At 55.5% G+C, this 17,107-nt stretch overlaps 2 protein-coding genes across 11 annotated transcripts in view; one reads left to right on the top strand and one right to left on the bottom strand.

Moving 5' to 3' along the window:
* Positions 1–414: 414 nt before the first annotated feature.
* Positions 415–17,104, bottom strand: G6PD (glucose-6-phosphate dehydrogenase). 6 transcript variants are annotated; one of them, XM_007993170.3, is made up of 13 exons: positions 17,000–17,104; positions 15,576–15,703; positions 5,293–5,330; positions 5,091–5,199; positions 4,303–4,520; positions 3,456–3,617; positions 3,153–3,278; positions 2,696–2,789; positions 2,062–2,248; positions 1,590–1,825; positions 1,413–1,489; positions 1,212–1,304; positions 415–1,114 (listed from the first exon to the last, which is right to left on the bottom strand). In XM_007993170.3, exons 2-13 carry the CDS (start codon positions 15,693–15,695, stop codon positions 1,024–1,026), a joined length of 1,551 nt encoding a protein of 516 aa, XP_007991361.1. In that variant the 5' UTR covers positions 15,696–15,703; positions 17,000–17,104; the 3' UTR covers positions 415–1,023. The 6 variants fall into 6 exon arrangements, with proteins under 6 accessions (XP_007991361.1, XP_007991362.1, XP_007991356.1 ...); XM_007993171.3 differs by having other exon boundaries at positions 3,456–3,614; XM_007993165.3 differs by lacking the exon at positions 17,000–17,104 and adding an exon at positions 16,552–16,771.
* Positions 10,749–17,107, top strand: part of LOC140710815 (NF-kappa-B essential modulator-like) — a 34,162-nt gene continuing 27,803 nt past the window's right edge. For 3 of the 5 annotated variants that reach the window (XM_073013302.1, XM_073013303.1, XM_073013301.1), the window contains exon 1: positions 11,696–11,796. In XM_073013302.1, coding sequence (XP_072869403.1) covers positions 11,779–11,796 — 18 coding nt within the window. In that variant the 5' untranslated portion in view covers positions 11,696–11,778. Of the gene's footprint in view, positions 10,894–11,694; positions 11,797–17,107 lie in introns of those variants that run through there. The other 2 variants (XM_073013300.1, XM_073013298.1) reach the window with 2 other exon arrangements.

Raw genomic sequence — 17,107 nt, 5'->3', positions numbered from 1 at the left:
CCTGGAAGGGGCGGCCGGGCCGTAGCTGCGTATCACTGTGGACCATCCCATCCCCCTTGGCCTCTGATATCAGTTACAAAACCCACCCTCTCTCCTTCCTAAATACTTCTGGGATCTGTGGACTGGCAGTGTTGCCGAAAACCATCTTGGGTGGGGCAGGGACATGGACAGTAAGAGTGGAAGGTGACCCCACATCCTTGCACCTCAAACCGGTCTCACAATGACAATATGCGTGGAGTGGAGGGGAACTCAAGAAGCGTCTCCGACACCAGGCATAGTCACGGCTGGACATGGGGTCAGAACGAGAGGTGAGGAGCCCAAGGTGGGGAGGCCACAGAGGAAGCACCCGGGTGACTCAGGGAGTGGGACGAGGAAATGGGTCCTCAGGGAAGCAAATGACAAGGGGACAGGAGGGGCTGTTTGCAGATTTAATGGCAGGGTTTGAGGTTGGGAGGAGTCCCAGCTGCTGCTTCTGCTTTTCTTGTAACAGGGAGGCTGCCTATGGGTGGCACAGGGTGGCCACGGAGTGCAGAGTTGGTGGGACAGGGGACATCCAGGGGGCTCGAGATGTTGCTGGTGACGAGGAATGTCAAGTGGCACTGAGGCTGGCAGGCAAGGCCACAGGCAGGTTCTCTCACGTGGGCGCTAGCCCCTTTCCTCCCCCTTGTCCCTCCCTCCTGCCCCAGGCCCCACTCAGGAGTGAGTCCCAGTGGCCGAGAAGCTCTGGGACAGACGAATGGGCACCCTCCTCCTTCCTTCTGTTGGGCTGGAGTGAGCAGAGGAGGTGGCTCAGCTCCTGGGCTCAGGCAGGGTCTGGAGGGGCCAGGATGGTCTCGAGTGCTTGGCAGCTGAGGAATGTAGCTGGGCTTGGGTAGTGGCAGCAGCAAGGGGCGGGCCAGGGTGGCCGGAGCCCAGGGCCAGGAATGTGCAGCTGAGGCCAATGGTCCCAGAGTCCTCCCGACTCAGGGTTGGGCGGCGGGAAGGAGGGTGGCCATGGCGAGGGTGGAGGTGGGTGCCCAGGGCTCAGAGCTTGTGGGGGTTCACCCACTTGTAGGTGCCCTCATACTGGAAACCCACTCTCTTCATCAGCTCATCTGCCTCCATGGGGCCTCGGCTAGAGAGTGACGGGTGGAGCAGAGGCATGAGGCAGCTCCGCCCTCAACCCGCCCCTGCCTGCTGGGCTCTGCCCCCAGACCCCACTCTTTCCTCACCTGCCATAAAGGTAGGGGATGGGCTTGGGCTTCTCCAGCTCGATCTGGTGTAGCAGTGGAGTGAAAATACGCCAGGCCTCCCGGAGCTCGTCGCTGAGGGTACATGGTGTGGGGCTTGGGAGGCTGGCACACAGGGAAGGAGGGAGGGCAAAGGCCACCCCATTCCCCACAGGCACGCAGGGGCCAGCAGCTGGGCCTCACCTGCGCACGAAGTGCATCTGGCTCCCGCAGAAGACGTCCAGGATGAGGCGCTCGTAGGCGTCAGGGAGCTTCACGTTCTGTGAGGGTGAGGGTGTCTCACGTCACTGCCTGCCACCATGCTGAGTCCCCCGGGTCCAGGCCGCCCACCCTCCATGCTGCTCCTTCTCTGTGGGGCACCTTGTATCTGTTGCCGTAGGTCAGGTCCAGCTCCGACTCCTCGGGGTTGAAAAACATGCCCGGCTTCTTGGTCATCATTTTGGTGTACACGGCCTCATTGGGCTGCACACGGATCACCAGCTCGTTGCGTTTGCACTGCTGGTGGAAGATGTCGCCGGCCACATCATGGAACTGCAGCCTCACCTCAGCCTTGCGCTCGTTCAGGGCCTTGCCACAGCGCAGGATGAAGGGCACTCCTGCGTGGTGGAAAGGGCAGCCTCAGCACCAGCTCTCGGGGTGTGGACCAGGGCGTGAGTGTCTCGGTGGGAGCTCCAGTGCCCACACAGGCAAACGTGAAAGCAACTGTAGCAGGGTCCCGTGTCCCGCACGGCTGGCTCCCCTGCCCAGCAGTAAGCAGGTCTGACCCCAGCGAGGGGTGTCTCCCGAGGGCATGCCCAGTTCCGCCTTGCTGGGCCTTGAAGGCGTCACCTACCATCCCACCTTTCATTCTCCACATAGAGGACGACGGCTGCAAAAGTGGCGGTAGTGGACCCGTGGGGCACCGTGGGGTCGTCCAGGTACCCTTTGGTGGCCTCGCCCTCTCCATCGGGGTTCCCCACATACTGGCCCAGGACCACATTGTTGGCCTGCACCTCTGAGATACATTTCAACACCTTGACCTGAGAGAAAGCCAGGGGAGAGAATGGGCCCCTTGGGTGTTGAGCTGGGGTGCAGGGATGACTCTGGCCACAGATGCGCGGCCCTCAGGGCAGGAGAAGGCCCCTGTTTGGCTCTGCTCACCTTGCCAGAGGCCCAACTCAGGGCCCCTCCCTGAGGGCCCTCCAGGACTACCCTGGTCCATCTCAAGTCTATTCTGATGGACAAGTTGAGGCCCAGAGAGGCAATGGCCTTCCCTAGTCACACAGTGACTGTCAGACCTGGGACATGACAACTTGGGCTTCGTGACCGCCAGTCCAGGTCACCTCTGGGAGGCCAAGCTGTGCTCAGAGCTGGTGACTTCTCCGGGGTTGAGGACACTTGCTCTACATGCACACCCCTGCTCAGTGCCTCGTCACAGATGGGCCCGTGACGGGGCATGGTCCTGGGGACTGGGGTACACCCCCCACCTTCTCATCACGGACGTCATCCGAGTTGGTGGAGGCGGGCTTCTCCATGGCTACCAGACACAGCATCTGCAGGAGGTGGTTCTGCATCACGTCCCTGGGGACAGAAGAGGCTGGGGCTCGCCTTAGCTCCCGGCCCTGTTCACCTGGTTCAAGGGCGTGGGGGCCCCAAACAAGGCTTCCTAGTGACAAGCTGCAAGACTCACTTCCTGGCCCTCCTTGTCTTCCAGGTCCCCTTAAATCAAGGAAGGACGTGGTGATGCTGTCACTGAATCATGAAACCCTGGGGTGCTTGGCTGAGTTGGGGTGCAGCCCTTTCCAGCCCCGTCTGACAGCTCAGACACTCAGGTTTTGAACTGCATGGTGAGGAGGAACTCCCCAAGACAGGGAAGGGCAGCCCTGCAGGGTTACTGGCTCTGCCACCTGTGTCAGCCTCCCAGGAAAGGGGAAGAGCTCTCACCGGATGATCCCAAATTCATCGAAGTAGCCCCCACGACCCTCAGTGCCAAAGGGCTCCTTGAAGGTGAGGATCACGCAGGCGATGTTGTCCCGGTTCCAGATGGGGCCGAAGATCCTGTTGGCAAATCTGCGGGGAGGGGCAAGGTGGAGGAACCGCCCTTGGTCCTCTGTGGTGCAAGGGCCACATGTGAGGGGTCACCCTTGTCCAAGTTCTGGAGGAATACGTCCTCGGGGAGGCAGTGGGCCAGGTGAGGCCCCTGAGCACCACCCCCACCCTGGTCCCCCAGCCAGGGCTTGGCCCCACCTCAGCACCATGAGGTTTTGCACCATCTCCTTGCCCAGGTAGTGGTCAATGCGGTAGATCTGGTCCTCACGGAACAGGGAGGAGATGTGGTTGGACAGCCTGTCGGAGCTCTGCAGGTCCCTCCCGAAGGGCTTCTCCACAATGATGCGGTTCCAGCCTCTGCTGGGAGCCCGGAGCTGTGTTACCTCCTTGAACCCCTCTTCAGGGAGTGAGGGTCAGAGCTGCATCATTCAGGTGCCCTCCCAGGGGAGTAGGGGTCAGAAACTCCTCACCTCCATGGCCACCTCCCCTGCCTTGTGTTCCCAGGTGACCCTCTGGCTCAACACCTTCCGGGAAGCCTTCCTACCCTGGGTGCCAGGGTGGTGTTGCTGGCATGCTGCTGGGGGCCCGTTCCCCTCCTGCCTCATGCTGGGTCCCCAGTGGGTCGCAGTAGCCTGAAGGCCCATAGGGGAGCAGAAGGAGGAGGCGTCCAAGGCATGGCTTCCTCATTGGTTTGAAAATGAGAAGAGGACCCTTGCTTTACTACCCCTGCATTCAAAGCCAGCCAGAAAACAAGAGCCTCTGCCTGGGTTGGGAAGCCACCCAGCGTGGGCCATGCTGCACTCGCCGAGCGAGGCTGCCACCCTGCGGCCTGGCCAGGCCTTTGGGGAAGCAGAGCAGGCAGGTGGTGAGCGTTTCGTGGAGCGATGCTGCCATCTTGTGGTCCCAGTGGGGATGACCCTGGCACCATGGATGCTGCAGGGGACAGACAGGCTGCCTAGATCCCCGGCCCTGGACACAATCGCGGTGGGGAGCACTGCCTGGGCCAGCCTGGGAGGCAGGAAGGGATGGCAAGGACAAGCCTTACATCTGGCTCATGCAGGACTCGTGAATGTTCTTGGTGACAGCCTCGTAGACGGTGGGGGGCAAGGCCAGGTAGAAGAGGCGGTTGGCCTGTGACCCCAGGTGGAGGGCATTCATGTGGCTGTTGAGGCGCTGGTAGGAGGCTGCATCATCGTACTGGCCAGCCACATAGGAGTTGCGGGCAAAGAAGTCCTCCAGCTTGAGCTTCTCCTCTGGGGTGGCCTGGGAGACACGGACGGACGGACAGACAGAGACAGATGTCAGCCCGTCTTGGAGTTCATGTGTGTTGTCCCAGGGAAGTGGAGGGTCTTCCCTGGAGGCCCACGGAGGGTGCCCTCAGAAGTCAGTGTCCCCGTCCCACACTGGGTTCAGCCCCATCTCAGCAGCTCTGCACATCCAGAGGGAGGGAGGCCAAAGCAGGCAGCACAGACACTGTCCCAGGCTGGGACCCTTGTGCCTTAGGACACAGGCCAGATTTCAGGACATTTTGACCTGGGAGAAATACACTGGAAAAAGCTCTCTCTCCAAAATCATGACACCTAACTGTGATTGGCAGAGAAAACGCAGCAGAGCACAACAGGATAGGACCCGTGAGTCCTGGTCATGGAGCTGGTAATGGGGGTCTCAAGGAAGTACAAGAGTGGGGGGGGGGGGGGGGGGCGGGGCAGGAGGCGAGGAGAGCATCCTGGGATGGGATGGGGAGAGGTACCCTGGTGGCCACCCGAAGCTGGCCATGCTGGGGGCTGTCAGAGAGGGCAGAACCAGGCCGAGGGAGGCCCTGAAGCCACTCACCTTGAAGAAGGGCTCACTCTGTTTGCGGATGTCAGCCACTGTGAGGCGGGAGCGGGCGTAGCCCACGATGAAGGTGTTTTCAGGCAGAAGGCCATCCCGGAACAGCCACCTGAGGGCAGAACAGCCGTAACCAGTGTGGGCAGGGCAGGACCAGGCCTGTCCCTGGCGGGAGGTCACAAGGGCAGTGGGGGGACACACTTACCAGACGGTGGGGTAGATCTTCTTCTTGGCCAGGTCACCCTGTGGCAGAGGGAATAGGTGTGTGGTTAGAAGTGGCTGGGGACACAACCTACATACATCATCCTCCACCCTTGGTGATCTGGGCACTACTCAGGATCACTACTGGGTCATAAGCATATCTGTCTTGCCTGATATACAGACAGAAGAGCCCCGAGATTCAAGCCTGTGCCAGCCCTCCACCCCTGACCCAGAAGGCATAAACGCATCTCCTGTGTTCCAGAAGAAAACCTGAAAATTCAATTCAGTAGAACTAAGGGATGACAGAAGTATCATGTAGCCAAATTTATGAGATGTGACCTCAAATGCTTACATTAGCAAAAAAGAGTGGCTCAAAGATAAGGAGCTAAGCATTTCACTTAAGAAGTGAGAAAAAGGGCCAGGCGCAGTGGCTCACACAAATAATCCCAGCAGTTTGGGAGGCCGAGGTGGGTAGATTACCTGAAGTCAGGAGTTCAAGATCAGCCAATGTGGCAAAACCCCATCTCTATTAAAAATACAAAAATTAGCCAGGTGTGGTGGTGGGCACCTGCAATCCCAGTTACTCAGGAGGCTGAGGCAGGAGAATCACTTGAACCGGGAGGCGGAGGCTGCAGTAAGCTGAGATTGTGCCAGTGCACTTCAGCCTGGGTGACAACAGTGAGACTCCATCTCCAAAAATTAAAAAAAAAAAGGTGAGAAAAAGCATAGAATTGCAAGCCAAATTACAAGGAAGGAAATAATGACAAGTAAAATTAATAAAATGAAAAGCTAACCCAAAGAAAAGATGAACGAAGCCGGAAGTTGGTGTTTGAAAAAGACTAATAGAAACAGACAACCGTCTGGCATGGCCGCTTTTTAAAAAGGGCATAAACAACTGTTACAATAAGACAAAACCCCAGACAGGAAACAAGAGAGGGTTTTATGAATTTTATTCCATGTCTGACAACCTAGATGAGATGGACAAATTTCTAGAAAAATCCAACCTACTAAAACAGACCAATGGGGCTGGGCACAGTGGCTCACGCCTATAATCCAGCACTTTGGGAGGCCAAGGCGGATCACCTGAGGTCAGGAGTTTGAGATCAGCCTGGCCAACTGGCAAAACCCCGTCTCTACTAAAACAGAAAAATCAGCCAGGTGTGGTGGCTAATAATCCCTGTAATAAATAAAGCCTGTAATCCCAGCTACTTGGGAGGCTGAGGCAGGAGAATTGCTTGAAACCCAGAGGTGGAGGTTGCAGTGAGCTGAGATTACACCACTGCACTCCAGCCTGGGCAAAAGAGCGAGATTCCATAAAAAAAGAAACAGGCTGGGCGCGGTGGCTCATACCTATAATCCCAGCACTTTAGGAGGCCGACGTGGGTGGATCATGAGGTCAAGAGATTGAGACCATCCTGGCCAACATGATGAAACCCCATCTCTACTAAAAATACAAAAATTAGCTGGGCAAGGTGGCGCATGCCTATAATCCCAGCTACTCAGGAGGTTGAGGTAGAAGAATCACTTGAACCCGGGAGGTGGAGGTTGCAGTGAGCCAAGATTGCACTACGGCACCTCAGCCTGGGCAACAAGAGTGAAACTCCGTCTCGAAAAACAAAAAACAAAAAACAAGAAAACAACCAAACAGCCAGGCACGGTGGCTCACGCCTATAGTCCCAGCACTTTGGAAGGCCGAGGTGGACAGATCACTTGAGGTCAGGAGTTCGAGACCAGCCTGACTAACATGGAGAAACCCCATCTCTACTAAAAATACAAAATTGGCTGGGCATGGTGGCCCATGCCTGTAATCCCAGCTACCCAGGAGGCTGAGGCAGGAGAATTGCTTGAACCTGGGAGGTGGAGGTTGCGGTGAGACAAGATCAGGCCATTGCACTCCAGCCTGGGCTACAAGAACGAAACTCCATCTCAAACAAACAAAAAACAGAGCAATGGACCTGAGAGGGGGCAATGGCCACAAATCTTCCTACATAAACCACCCCCTCGCATAGAGTGTTGCCAGTGGGTTCTACCAAAATGCAAGCACAAGAGAATTCCAGCCTGAAGCAAACTCTTCCTGCAGAAGGAAGAAAGGGGAACACTTCCCAAGCCACCTTATGGGGCCTACAGAGCTTTGGTATGGAAACCTGATGAGAAAGGCACATGGGAAAACCCACACGCCTCATTCACACACACACGCAGATGCAGAAATCCCACATGAAATATCAGCAGGCTGGGCACAGCTCACACAACCAAGCACTTTGGGATACCAAGGTGGGAGGATTGCTTGAACCCAGGAGTTTTTCTTTTTTGCCCCCCCCCCCTTTTTTTTTAAGACATGGTCTTACTCTGTCATCTAGGCTGGAGTGCAGTGGCACAATCTCAGTTCACTGCAACCTCTGCCTCTTGGGCTCAAGCAATCCTCCCAACTCAGCCTCTAGAGTAGCTGGGACTGAAAGGTACATGCCAAAACACCCAGCTAATTTTTTGTATTTTTTGTAGAGACAGGGTTTCCCCATGTTGCCCAGGCTGGTCTTGAACTCTTGGGGTCAAGTGATCTGCCCGCCTCAGCCTCCCAAAGTGTTGGGATTACAGGCATGAGCCACTGTGCCCCACTAACCCTGTCTTTTTAAAAAAAAGAAAGAAAACATCAGCAAACCAAATCCTGCAAAGTTAAAAACGGTAACACATCACAACCAAGTTGGGTTTATTCTGTAAATAAAAAGTTGGTTTGATGTTAACATAGGAAAAAAATCAATCATTGAAATTCACTGTATTAGGAGATTAAAAAAAAAACCTCTAAGAACTCTCTGCCTACTGCTATTTTGATTGTTTAAATCTAGCAATCTTGTTTAACCCAACAAATGTAGATAAAGTGTTTCAGAAATTACCTATTCATGATAAAACTCTTATCAGAGGAGGAATACAAGGGAACTTCATTAACTTGATAAAGGGCATCTATAAAATACCATTATGGCTGGGCGCGGTGGCTCACGCCTGTCATCGCAGCACTTTGGGAGGCCAAGGCAGGGCATTGCTTGAGGTCAGGAGTTTGAGATCAGCCTGACCAACGTGGTGGAACCCCATTTCTACTAAAAATACAAAACTTAGCTGGGCGTGGTGATGTGTGCCTGTAATCCCAGCTATTCAGGAGGCTGAGGCAGGAGAATCGCTTGAACCCAGGACGCAGAGGTTGGAGTGAGCCAACATCGCACCACTGTAGCCTGGGCAACAAAGCTAGACTTCGTCTCAAAAAAGAAACAAATAAAAAAACAAACAATAAAAACGCCCAAAACCATCATCCTTACAAATACTACAAGCATCACACTTATGGGAAATGTTGAAATATTAATAATTCCTTTAAGCAATCAGGAACAAGAAAAGTGCGGTAAGGCAAGAAAATGAAAACAGCTAAGGTTGAACTGTGAGGTGGTGTGGGTGCTCCCCGACAGTCTGCAAGCCTCTGATCAAGTGAAACACACACCTAGCATGTGACCTGGCCATTCCACTCTAGGTAGTACCCAAGAGAAATGACAGCGCAAGTCTACACAAAGACCTGCACACGAATGGTCACAGCAGCCTTAGTTCATAGTGGCCCCAAACTGGAAACATGTCAAACATTTGAATTAACACGTGACCCAGCAAACTGTGCATTCATACAATGGATACTACTCAGCAACACTGGGAAATCACAGCATCAGAGATGCAATCCTCTGCGAGCTCCCTCACATGGAGTTCTGGAATAGGCAAAACCAATCCATTGTGACAGAAATCAGATCAGCAGTTGCCTGGAGCAGGGGCAGACTGGTTGGGAATGGGTACCCAGGAACTTTCTGGGGAGATGACAATGGCCTTTATTGTGATGAGGGTGTAGAGCCAATTGTACAGTTAAGATTTGTGCACCAACTAAAGAGGGCAAGAAAACCAACAATGAAGCGGAGGGAGGGCAGTGGGTCAGAAATCACCCTTTGGGGGCCAGTGACTGTGAGGGCCCCAGGTGAGGGGGCTTCCTGGGTGCAGAGCATATTCTGTTTCTTGATCTAGGAGCAGTTTCTGTGGCTGTGCTGAGTTTGTGAAAAGTCATCAACAAGCTAGACCTGCACCATTCGTGTTCTTCATGACATATATTTTCTTTTCTTTTTTTTTGAGATGGAGTCTCACTCTGCCGGCCAGGCTGGAGTGCGGTGGTGCCATCTTGGCTCGCTGAAATCTCCACCTCCTGGGTTCAAGTGATTCTCCTGTCTCAGCCTCCTGAGTAGCTGGGACTCCAGGCACCTGCCACCATACCCTGCTAATTTTTGTATTTTTACTAGAGATGGGGTTTCCCCATGTTGGCCAGGCTGGTCTCGAACTCCTGACCTTGTGATCCAGCTGCTGTGGCCGCCCAAAGTGTTGGGATTACAGGCGTGAGCCACCATGCCCAGCCCATGACATATATTTCATTAAAACACAGTAAAAACTAATAGTCTGGGCATGGTGGCTCACGTCTGTAAACCCAGCACTTTGGGAGGCGGAGGAGGGTGGATCACCTGAGGTCACGAGTTCGAGACCAGCCTGGCAAACATGGTGAAACTCCATTTCTACTAAAACACAAACAATTATCCGGGTGTGGTGGTGCGTGCCTGTAGTCCCAGGTACTCGGGAGGCTGAGGCAGGGGAAGTGCTTGCCTGGTGAAAGAACAAGACTCCATCTCAAACAAATAAACAAACAAACAAAAATTAGCCGGGCGTAGTGGCAGGCACCTGGAATCCCAGCTACTCGGGAGGCTGAGGCAAGAGAATTGCTTGAATCCAGGAGACGGAGGTTGCTGTGAGCCCAGATCGCGCCACCAAACTCCAGCCTGGATGACAGCAAGACTCCATCTCACGAAAAAAGAAGACATGCTCTTCAAAGCGATCAGGCACTGCAACCATAGATGGGTCCATTTCTGCAAACCATTACAGAATGGGGGCCATGCCACCAGGACAAATGCACCCGCCCAGAGCCAGGCGGTTAGGAAGCCACCAGAGGGCTTCCAGGAGGGAAATTGCTATGGTGTGGGTTCCTTGTGTGCTTGCGCTCTTCAGGGGCCCTGCTCTGCTTCCGACCCTCCTCAGGTGAGCTCAGTGCCAGGACTGCAGCCACATGGACCTCTCACTGCTGCATCCTTCAAAGTCCAGCAGACGACCCCTCACCTTGGGGTAGGAGCTCCTTCACTCAGCTCCTCACAGCACCCTGCTATCAGCGAGGCTGGGGAGGGGAACACTGCCCATGTCACATCAACTCACGGTTGGCCCCACACACAGAAAGGACCAGCTTGCTGGGAACTGGACCCTGAAATAAACAGTAAGAACCACAGCCTGCAAATATCTCTAAGCCTCACCCAAAGCAGGTCATGTTTGCTCATGACCAAATTCCAGAAGATTGGGAGGCATCGGGACAGACTCCAGAAAGGTACTGGTGGCAGTGGACTGGTCTGCTGAGTCACAGCAGCCCCACGCTCCAGGCTGTTTGTTTCTGCTGCTCCTTTTGGGATTAACTGCAGATTGAACCTGCTCACCTTGTTTCAGCTCAGCCCCTGCAACCGACTATCTGCTGGACTCCAAGTCACCTGAGAGGCGAGGTGAGGTAAGTCGGAGGACAGCGGGGGTGGGGGAAGGCAGGCCGCTCCCTCCCATGGTTACGGGGAGCTAAGCTAAGCTAAGCTGAGCCGGACTGAGCTGCTCTCCTGAGGGCTCAGGGGTAGCCCTGCCCTCCCAGCTGGCTGCGACGCTCTAGTGGGATTTTCTGGAGGAACAAACACGAAAAAACATCGGGAAACCTGACAGCTTGGTCAGGGGTCTACTCGCACCACATGGGTGGGGGCAATTCAAGGGGTCCTTAGTGAAAAGCAGCTGGGAGCTTCTCCTCTTCCCCATGCCCTCCTCTCTCCTGAGGACCACAGCAAGGGAGGGATTTGCCCAAGGACACAAGGTGATTTAGCAGAAGCAAGACATGATGAAGATCTCCAGCTACCGATGTCTGGCTAGGCCAGGGCAAAGGGACCTAGGACATGACCTGTCTGTTTTATAAACCCAAATCGCTGCAGCCCTTGTCTTGGCATGAGTGTTTCATGGTAGAGTGCAATGCCTGCTGGAGGACCAGCAAGGGTGGGCCATCCCATCCCCAAGGGTCACTGGGTTCAAGGACTGCCCAGACTCCCTGGGTGGAGCCCTGGGCCTTGGCAGGGGCCCAGTTGGTTCCTGGCCACTGGGGCCAGAGAACCTGGGGGCTGCTGAGTTAGTTCAGCTGAAAAACCAACAAAAGGGCCTCCCTCCTATACCCAGGGGCTCATGAGTCACCGGGGCTTTGGGGAAGTGCCAACATCATCATGACACAGCAAGAATCTTATCAGACCAATGGGGAAGTCAGCCCAGAAAAGTTCTGAGGAAAGCGGGGGCGGGGGCCGTTGGGTCATCCCTCACACAGGCCCATCGTTGGGATGCGTCCTGAACGCCCATCAAGCCCAAGCCCATGGCCCTTGTGATCCAGGTGAGGAAACTAAGGCCCAGAGAGGTGAATACCCCGCAGACTCTCAGTCCCAGTCTCTTCCCCTCACTTCCTGTGAGGCTCTCCGGCCTCATCGAGGTCCCATCAGGTGGGGAAAGATGCTGTTCCAGGTGCACACTGGTCTACAAGGCCAGAGCTTTCTGGAAGGGGGCAGTAAGTACCTCGGCTCCCTTTCTGGTAGGGGTGGGAGTCCTGAGAAGGCGGGAAGTGGCCCACCTGGTAACTCTGAGGTGCCATCAGGGCCCCCAGGAAGGAAGCTGGGTGTGTGCGCAAGTGTGAGGTAAGCTGGCCAGGGAGGAGGAAGGGACAGAGGAAGGCCACGTGGGTCCAGCCTGCCCCAGGGTGTCCCGCTTGCCCAGGCTGTGGGTCTGCCAGCCACTTGCCTGCTTTCAGTTTCTAGGTCATGCTGAGCTTGTTCCCAACTTGGGGCTCCAGGCATTTGCTCTTCCTTCTGTGTGGGTGCTCTCCAGGCCCTCCTCGTGGGATCTATGTGCTCTGGGAGGCTGGGGACACACGGCCCATGTGTATCTTCTGAAACACACGCCAGCCTGTGCTCTTGCTCGTCTGCTTACTTGCCATGATTTCCTGGCCACAATAACACATAGGTCCCATGAGGAGGGCAGGGACTGGCTGCTGTGGCCCAGAAGTACCCAATCACTGTCTGCTGAATGAATGGAGAATGGGCTGCTTTTCTGGAGCAGCACATTCTAGGATCGTGTGCCCTCAAGTGCCACCCTGCCTACCTCCCACACTGAGTGAGGCATCAAGAGCAGAAGGAGCCTGGGAGCGGGAGCTGTTCCAGGTGCTGCCTGAGCACACCACCTCCCACCTCCCCCTCCAGCAGGAAGAGGAAGAAACAAACCACGAGGCTCTTCAGAGACAGGACCCCTTGTCCCCTACCCACAGTGCTGGAGCTGGCACTTCCTATTTCTGCTTTGAAAGCCTCAGGTTGTCACTCTCAGAGCAGAAGAGAGCAAAGAGGAACCCTACTGATTTCAACAAAACAAAGTTGCCCAACCCCAAGCTGGCCACAGGCGAAGGCAGTGAAATGACACAATCAGCTTGGAAAAGCCTAAGGACCCTGGGCACTCTTTTCAAAAGCTGTCATTTGCTATACGAAATGCTGAGGTTCAGGGAAAGGAAAACACTTGCTCCAAGTCACACAGCAAGCTTGCATGCTCTCAATGAGGTGTCTAATAAGAGCTGAAGGCCTGGAGTCGTAAGCCATCATTATGGTCTGAGTTGCTCTGTTGCAGTGTCCTTGTGGCAGCATGGGGTGGGGATGGGGAAAGGAGGAGAAAGCAACCTCAGTTACCTTCTCCTTTAGTCTGCTTCTTGGACTAAGGGCTTAACAGTCAGAGTCCTAGCTGTTAAGGTTTGTGGCCGATGAAGGTATGGCTCTTTTTATTTATTTATTTTTTTGAGATGGAGTCTCACTCACTCGGTCGCCCAGGATGGAGTGTAGTGGTGCCATCTCGGCTCACTGTAAACTCCACCTCCTGGGTTCAAGCGATTTTCCTGCCTCAGCCTCCCAAGTAGTTGGGATTACAGATGGGTGCCACCACACCTAGCTAATTTTTGTTATTTTTCTTTTTTTTTTTTTGAGACGGAGTCGCACTGTTACCCAGGCTGGAGTGCAGTGGTGCGATCTCTGCTCACTGCAAGCTCTGCCCCCTGGGTTCACGCCATTCTCCTGCCTCAGCCTCCCGAATAGTTGGGACTACAGGCGCCCGCCACCACGCCCGGCTAATTTTTTGTATATTTAGTAGAGACGGGATTTCACCGTGTTAGCCAGGATGGTCTCAATCTCCTGACCTCGTGATCCACCTGCCTTGGCCTCCCAAAGTGCTGGGGTTACAGGCGTGAGCCACTGCGCTCAGCCTTTTTCTTTTTGTTTTGAGATAGAGTCTCGCTCTGTAGCCAGGCTGGAGTGCAGTGGCACGATCTCAGCTCACTGCAACCTCTGACTCCCTGATTCAAGCGATTCTACTGCCTCAGCCTACCGAGTAGCTGGGACTACAGGCACGTACCACCACGCCCAGCTAAGTTTTGTATTTTTAGTAGAGATGGGGTTTCACCATCTTGACCAGGATGGTCTCGATCTCTTGACCTTGTGATCCGCCCGCCTTGGCCTCCCAAAATGCTGGGATTACAGACGTGAGCCACCGCACCTGGCCAATTTTTGTATTTTTAGTAGAGACTGGGTTTTGCCATGTTGGCCAGGCTGGTCTCAAACTCCTGACCTCAGGTGATCCACCTGCCTCGGCCTCCCAAAGTGCTGGGATTGCAGGCGTGAGCCACCACGCCCGGCCAGGTATGGCTCTTCTGAGGGGACCAGGCTGAGGCTGGGGATAAGGCCAAGTCCAATCTACTGTGGGCTCCACCTGAGTACCTCTCCTGGGTCTCAGGCTTACGGGGAGTCAAAAGACAATGGCCCCTCCTTACTCTCCCACTGGCAGAGCCCTTCTCCCTCGGCTGCCTCATTCCTTTTTGGCTCTCCTTTTCTAAGTTCTGATCACAAGTACAAAGGTGTCAAGGAGTAGGTTTGGCAAAGTGTGACAACGCGTTGTCTATGTGAACAAAGAACCACTGAGCTCATCCAGCACTGAGGGGCGCACAACGTGGCAGAGCTAACTAGTTTTGATAGAGCTCCTTCTCAAGTTACAAGGCAAGTTAATGGCAAAGGTGGTCATACAGTAGTGAGCAGACAAGATTCTTGAGTGCATCCAGGGTTAAAAGTGAAAACTGAGACCATGTGTAATTTGAGATGAAGCCCTTGTTCCACCAGCCCCTGCATAGTCTCACTGCCCCATGGGACACAGGGGAGAGTGCTCTAGTCTGGGGTGATGGTTGTCCTAGGACCACCCCTCCTTCCCCTCCCACGGAAATCCTCATGCTATGCTATTCTTTGGTCTTTCCTATGAGTGCAAAATGGCGGTTCCACAAGCTGGACAATTGGGGCCAGGTGGGGTGAGGCAGACCTTCTTGGTAGGCTTTCTAAACTGAGGCAAAGAGATAGTGTTTAAAGAAAGGTTGAGTGTTTGTATTGACAGAACTTGAAGTGTTAGTGAAGAGGCAGAGATCAGGCCTCAGATCCTGCCTTTGGAACTCATTTGTTAAGGCATGAAGAGGTTTGAAATAAACCACTGAATGAATAGCATTCCCTGTTTTCCCCAAGAAGTCCATCTAGACAGTCCCTAAAGAGCCTGTAACTCCAGGACTAAGGGCTACATTCAGAGGCTAGGCACAGGGTTCGGAAATGTCCTGTGGCCAGGTGCAGTGGCTCACGCCTGTAATCCCAGCACGTTTGGAGGCCGAGGCGGGCGGATCACTTAAGGTCAGGAGTTTGAGACCAGCCTGACCAACATGGTGAAACCCTGTCTCTACTAACAATACAAAAATTAGCCGGGTGTGGTGGTGCATGCTTGTAATCTCAGCTGTTTGGGGGGCTGAGGCAGGAGAATCGCTTGAATACAGGAGGCCGAGGTTGCAGTGAGCCAGTATTGGGCTACTGCACTCCATCCTGAGCGACCAGAGCGAATCTCTGTCTCCAAAAAAAAAAAAAAAAAAAAAAAAAGAAATGTCTTGCAAGTGCATATGCACATCAGGTAGAGCTGGGATGATCCTGGCACACTAGCAGGAGCGGGAGGAGGGGCTCAACTTAGCAGAGCCTGTGTGGTCCTGCAACAATTAGTTGGAAAAGCTGAGGCATGGAGCAGGCACTTCCTGGCTTTTAAGATTGGGGCCTGGGAGAGACTCACCGATGCACCCATGATGATGAATATGTGTGTATCCGACTGATGGAAGGCATCGCCCTGGAACAGCTCTTCCCGCAGGATCCCGCACACCTGGGTCCGGCTCAGGGCCACCTGCTCTGCCATGACGCTGTCTGGTAGAAGAAAGGCTCGTTAACAAGGCAGAAGAACAGGAGAGCATTGAGAAGTTAGCCCTTTTCTTGAGAGTTCCTCTGGGGTCTCACCGGGATGACACCTGATTACCCAAGCCACTCCTTGTGAACGGCTGGGCATTGGGGAGTGCTTGATGGGTTAGAAACTGCTGGCTCTGGGCTCCAGCCACACTCTCCTAGGCAACCTTCATTCAGGGTGTACATTACAAAATTACCCAAAGCATTGGTGGATTCCGGCTACAGCATCAATTCTGGACAACCAGGTAAAACCCTTGTGGGGCACGGAATTACGCGCCCAGGACCATTCATTCCCGACTGTAGCGGGAACTCCACAATGACCTGGACCATGGGACATGATGCAGATGCTGGAGTTCAGCTCCAGCCCTCCCCCTGCCAAGCTGGGAGACCCCGGCCGGCAAGTCCCCTTCGCTCTCGGGGTCTCAGGGGCTCAAGAGAGGAGGTGCGGGGTATAAACGGATTGATTAAGACCCTCTCGAACAAACAGCGTGTGTTTTACCGCCGCGCGGCGTAGCGCCGGGCAGTACGCTCCTCCGGCTGCGCGGCGCCCGCCCGCCCGGTTACCTGCGCTTCGTCGCCGCCGCCCTCCGCGCTCGCAGCCCCGAAGTGTACGGCCGTTTCCGGGGGCTGAGCCCCGCCGGCCCATTTAATCTGCGGGGGCGGGGGCGGGGGCGGGGGCGGGCGCCTGGGCTGAGCTGACCCGCCTCAGGCGAGGCGTGCGGGGCGGGGCCTCGACCGCCATCCCTCGTGCGGGCGGGGCGGCGACGGGGCAGGTGCGCGCGCATCCCAGGCCAGCCCCGCCCCTCGGGCACCTGCGCTGGAGGCCGGCCCGCCGGCTGCCTGCCATACGCGCTGCCGCTGCTCCGCATCCCCAATGTCCGGCGGGCACGGGTGCAGCTCCGCGTAGTGCTCCCGCATCCCCATCGCCGCCCAGGCCAGGCCCCGCCCCTACTGTCCGGTTTTCCCGCCTGCCTCGGCGGCCTCCCGCACTCGCGGAGGGCTCCACTTCCGCCGGCAGCGTGGCCACGCCTCCTCCGGGCTGTCCCTCGGCTCCTGGGCGGGGCCTTCTGGCGCGCCGCTCCCCCGGGAACCCTCGCCTGTTCGCGGGTCAAGCCGGCCCTATTGGGCAGTCTCTTCTTGACTCCTCCCCCGGAGAGGGCGGGGCGGCCGAGCGCCCCGGGGCTAGACGCCGCCGTCCGACAGACGAGGGGGCGTGTAGGCCGTGACGCCCCGCAAAGTGGCCGGTGTGCTTATCATTACCGAGCTTCCGCGGGCCTGCAGAGCCTGGCTGACTCAGACTTCTCTCCGGAGCGGGATGCGGCCTTACCGCGACCTCGCACTTCTCGCCGGCTTCCCGTGTTCCCGGGG

This window comes from Chlorocebus sabaeus, chromosome X, assembly GCF_047675955.1.
Source record: "Chlorocebus sabaeus isolate Y175 chromosome X, mChlSab1.0.hap1, whole genome shotgun sequence".
Taxonomy (NCBI): domain Eukaryota; kingdom Metazoa; phylum Chordata; class Mammalia; order Primates; family Cercopithecidae; genus Chlorocebus; species Chlorocebus sabaeus.
Note: the sequence above shows the minus strand (reverse complement) of the source record. Positions and strands in the feature narration are given on the sequence as shown.

Excerpts from the sequence above, each read along its gene's own strand:
- G6PD (XM_007993165.3), bottom strand. The coding sequence starts at position 16,663 with ATGGGGATGCGGGAGCACTACGCGGAGCTGCACCCGTGCCCGCCGGAC. Across the intron at positions 5,331-15,575 it reads TCATCATCATGGGTGCATCG|GGTGACCTGGCCAAGAAGAA; the intron begins GTGAGTCTCTCC and ends CCTCTGCCACAG. Across the intron at positions 2,249-2,695 it reads ATGACGTCCGTGATGAGAAG|GTCAAGGTGTTGAAATGTAT; the intron begins GTGGGGGGTGTA and ends GCTTTCTCTCAG.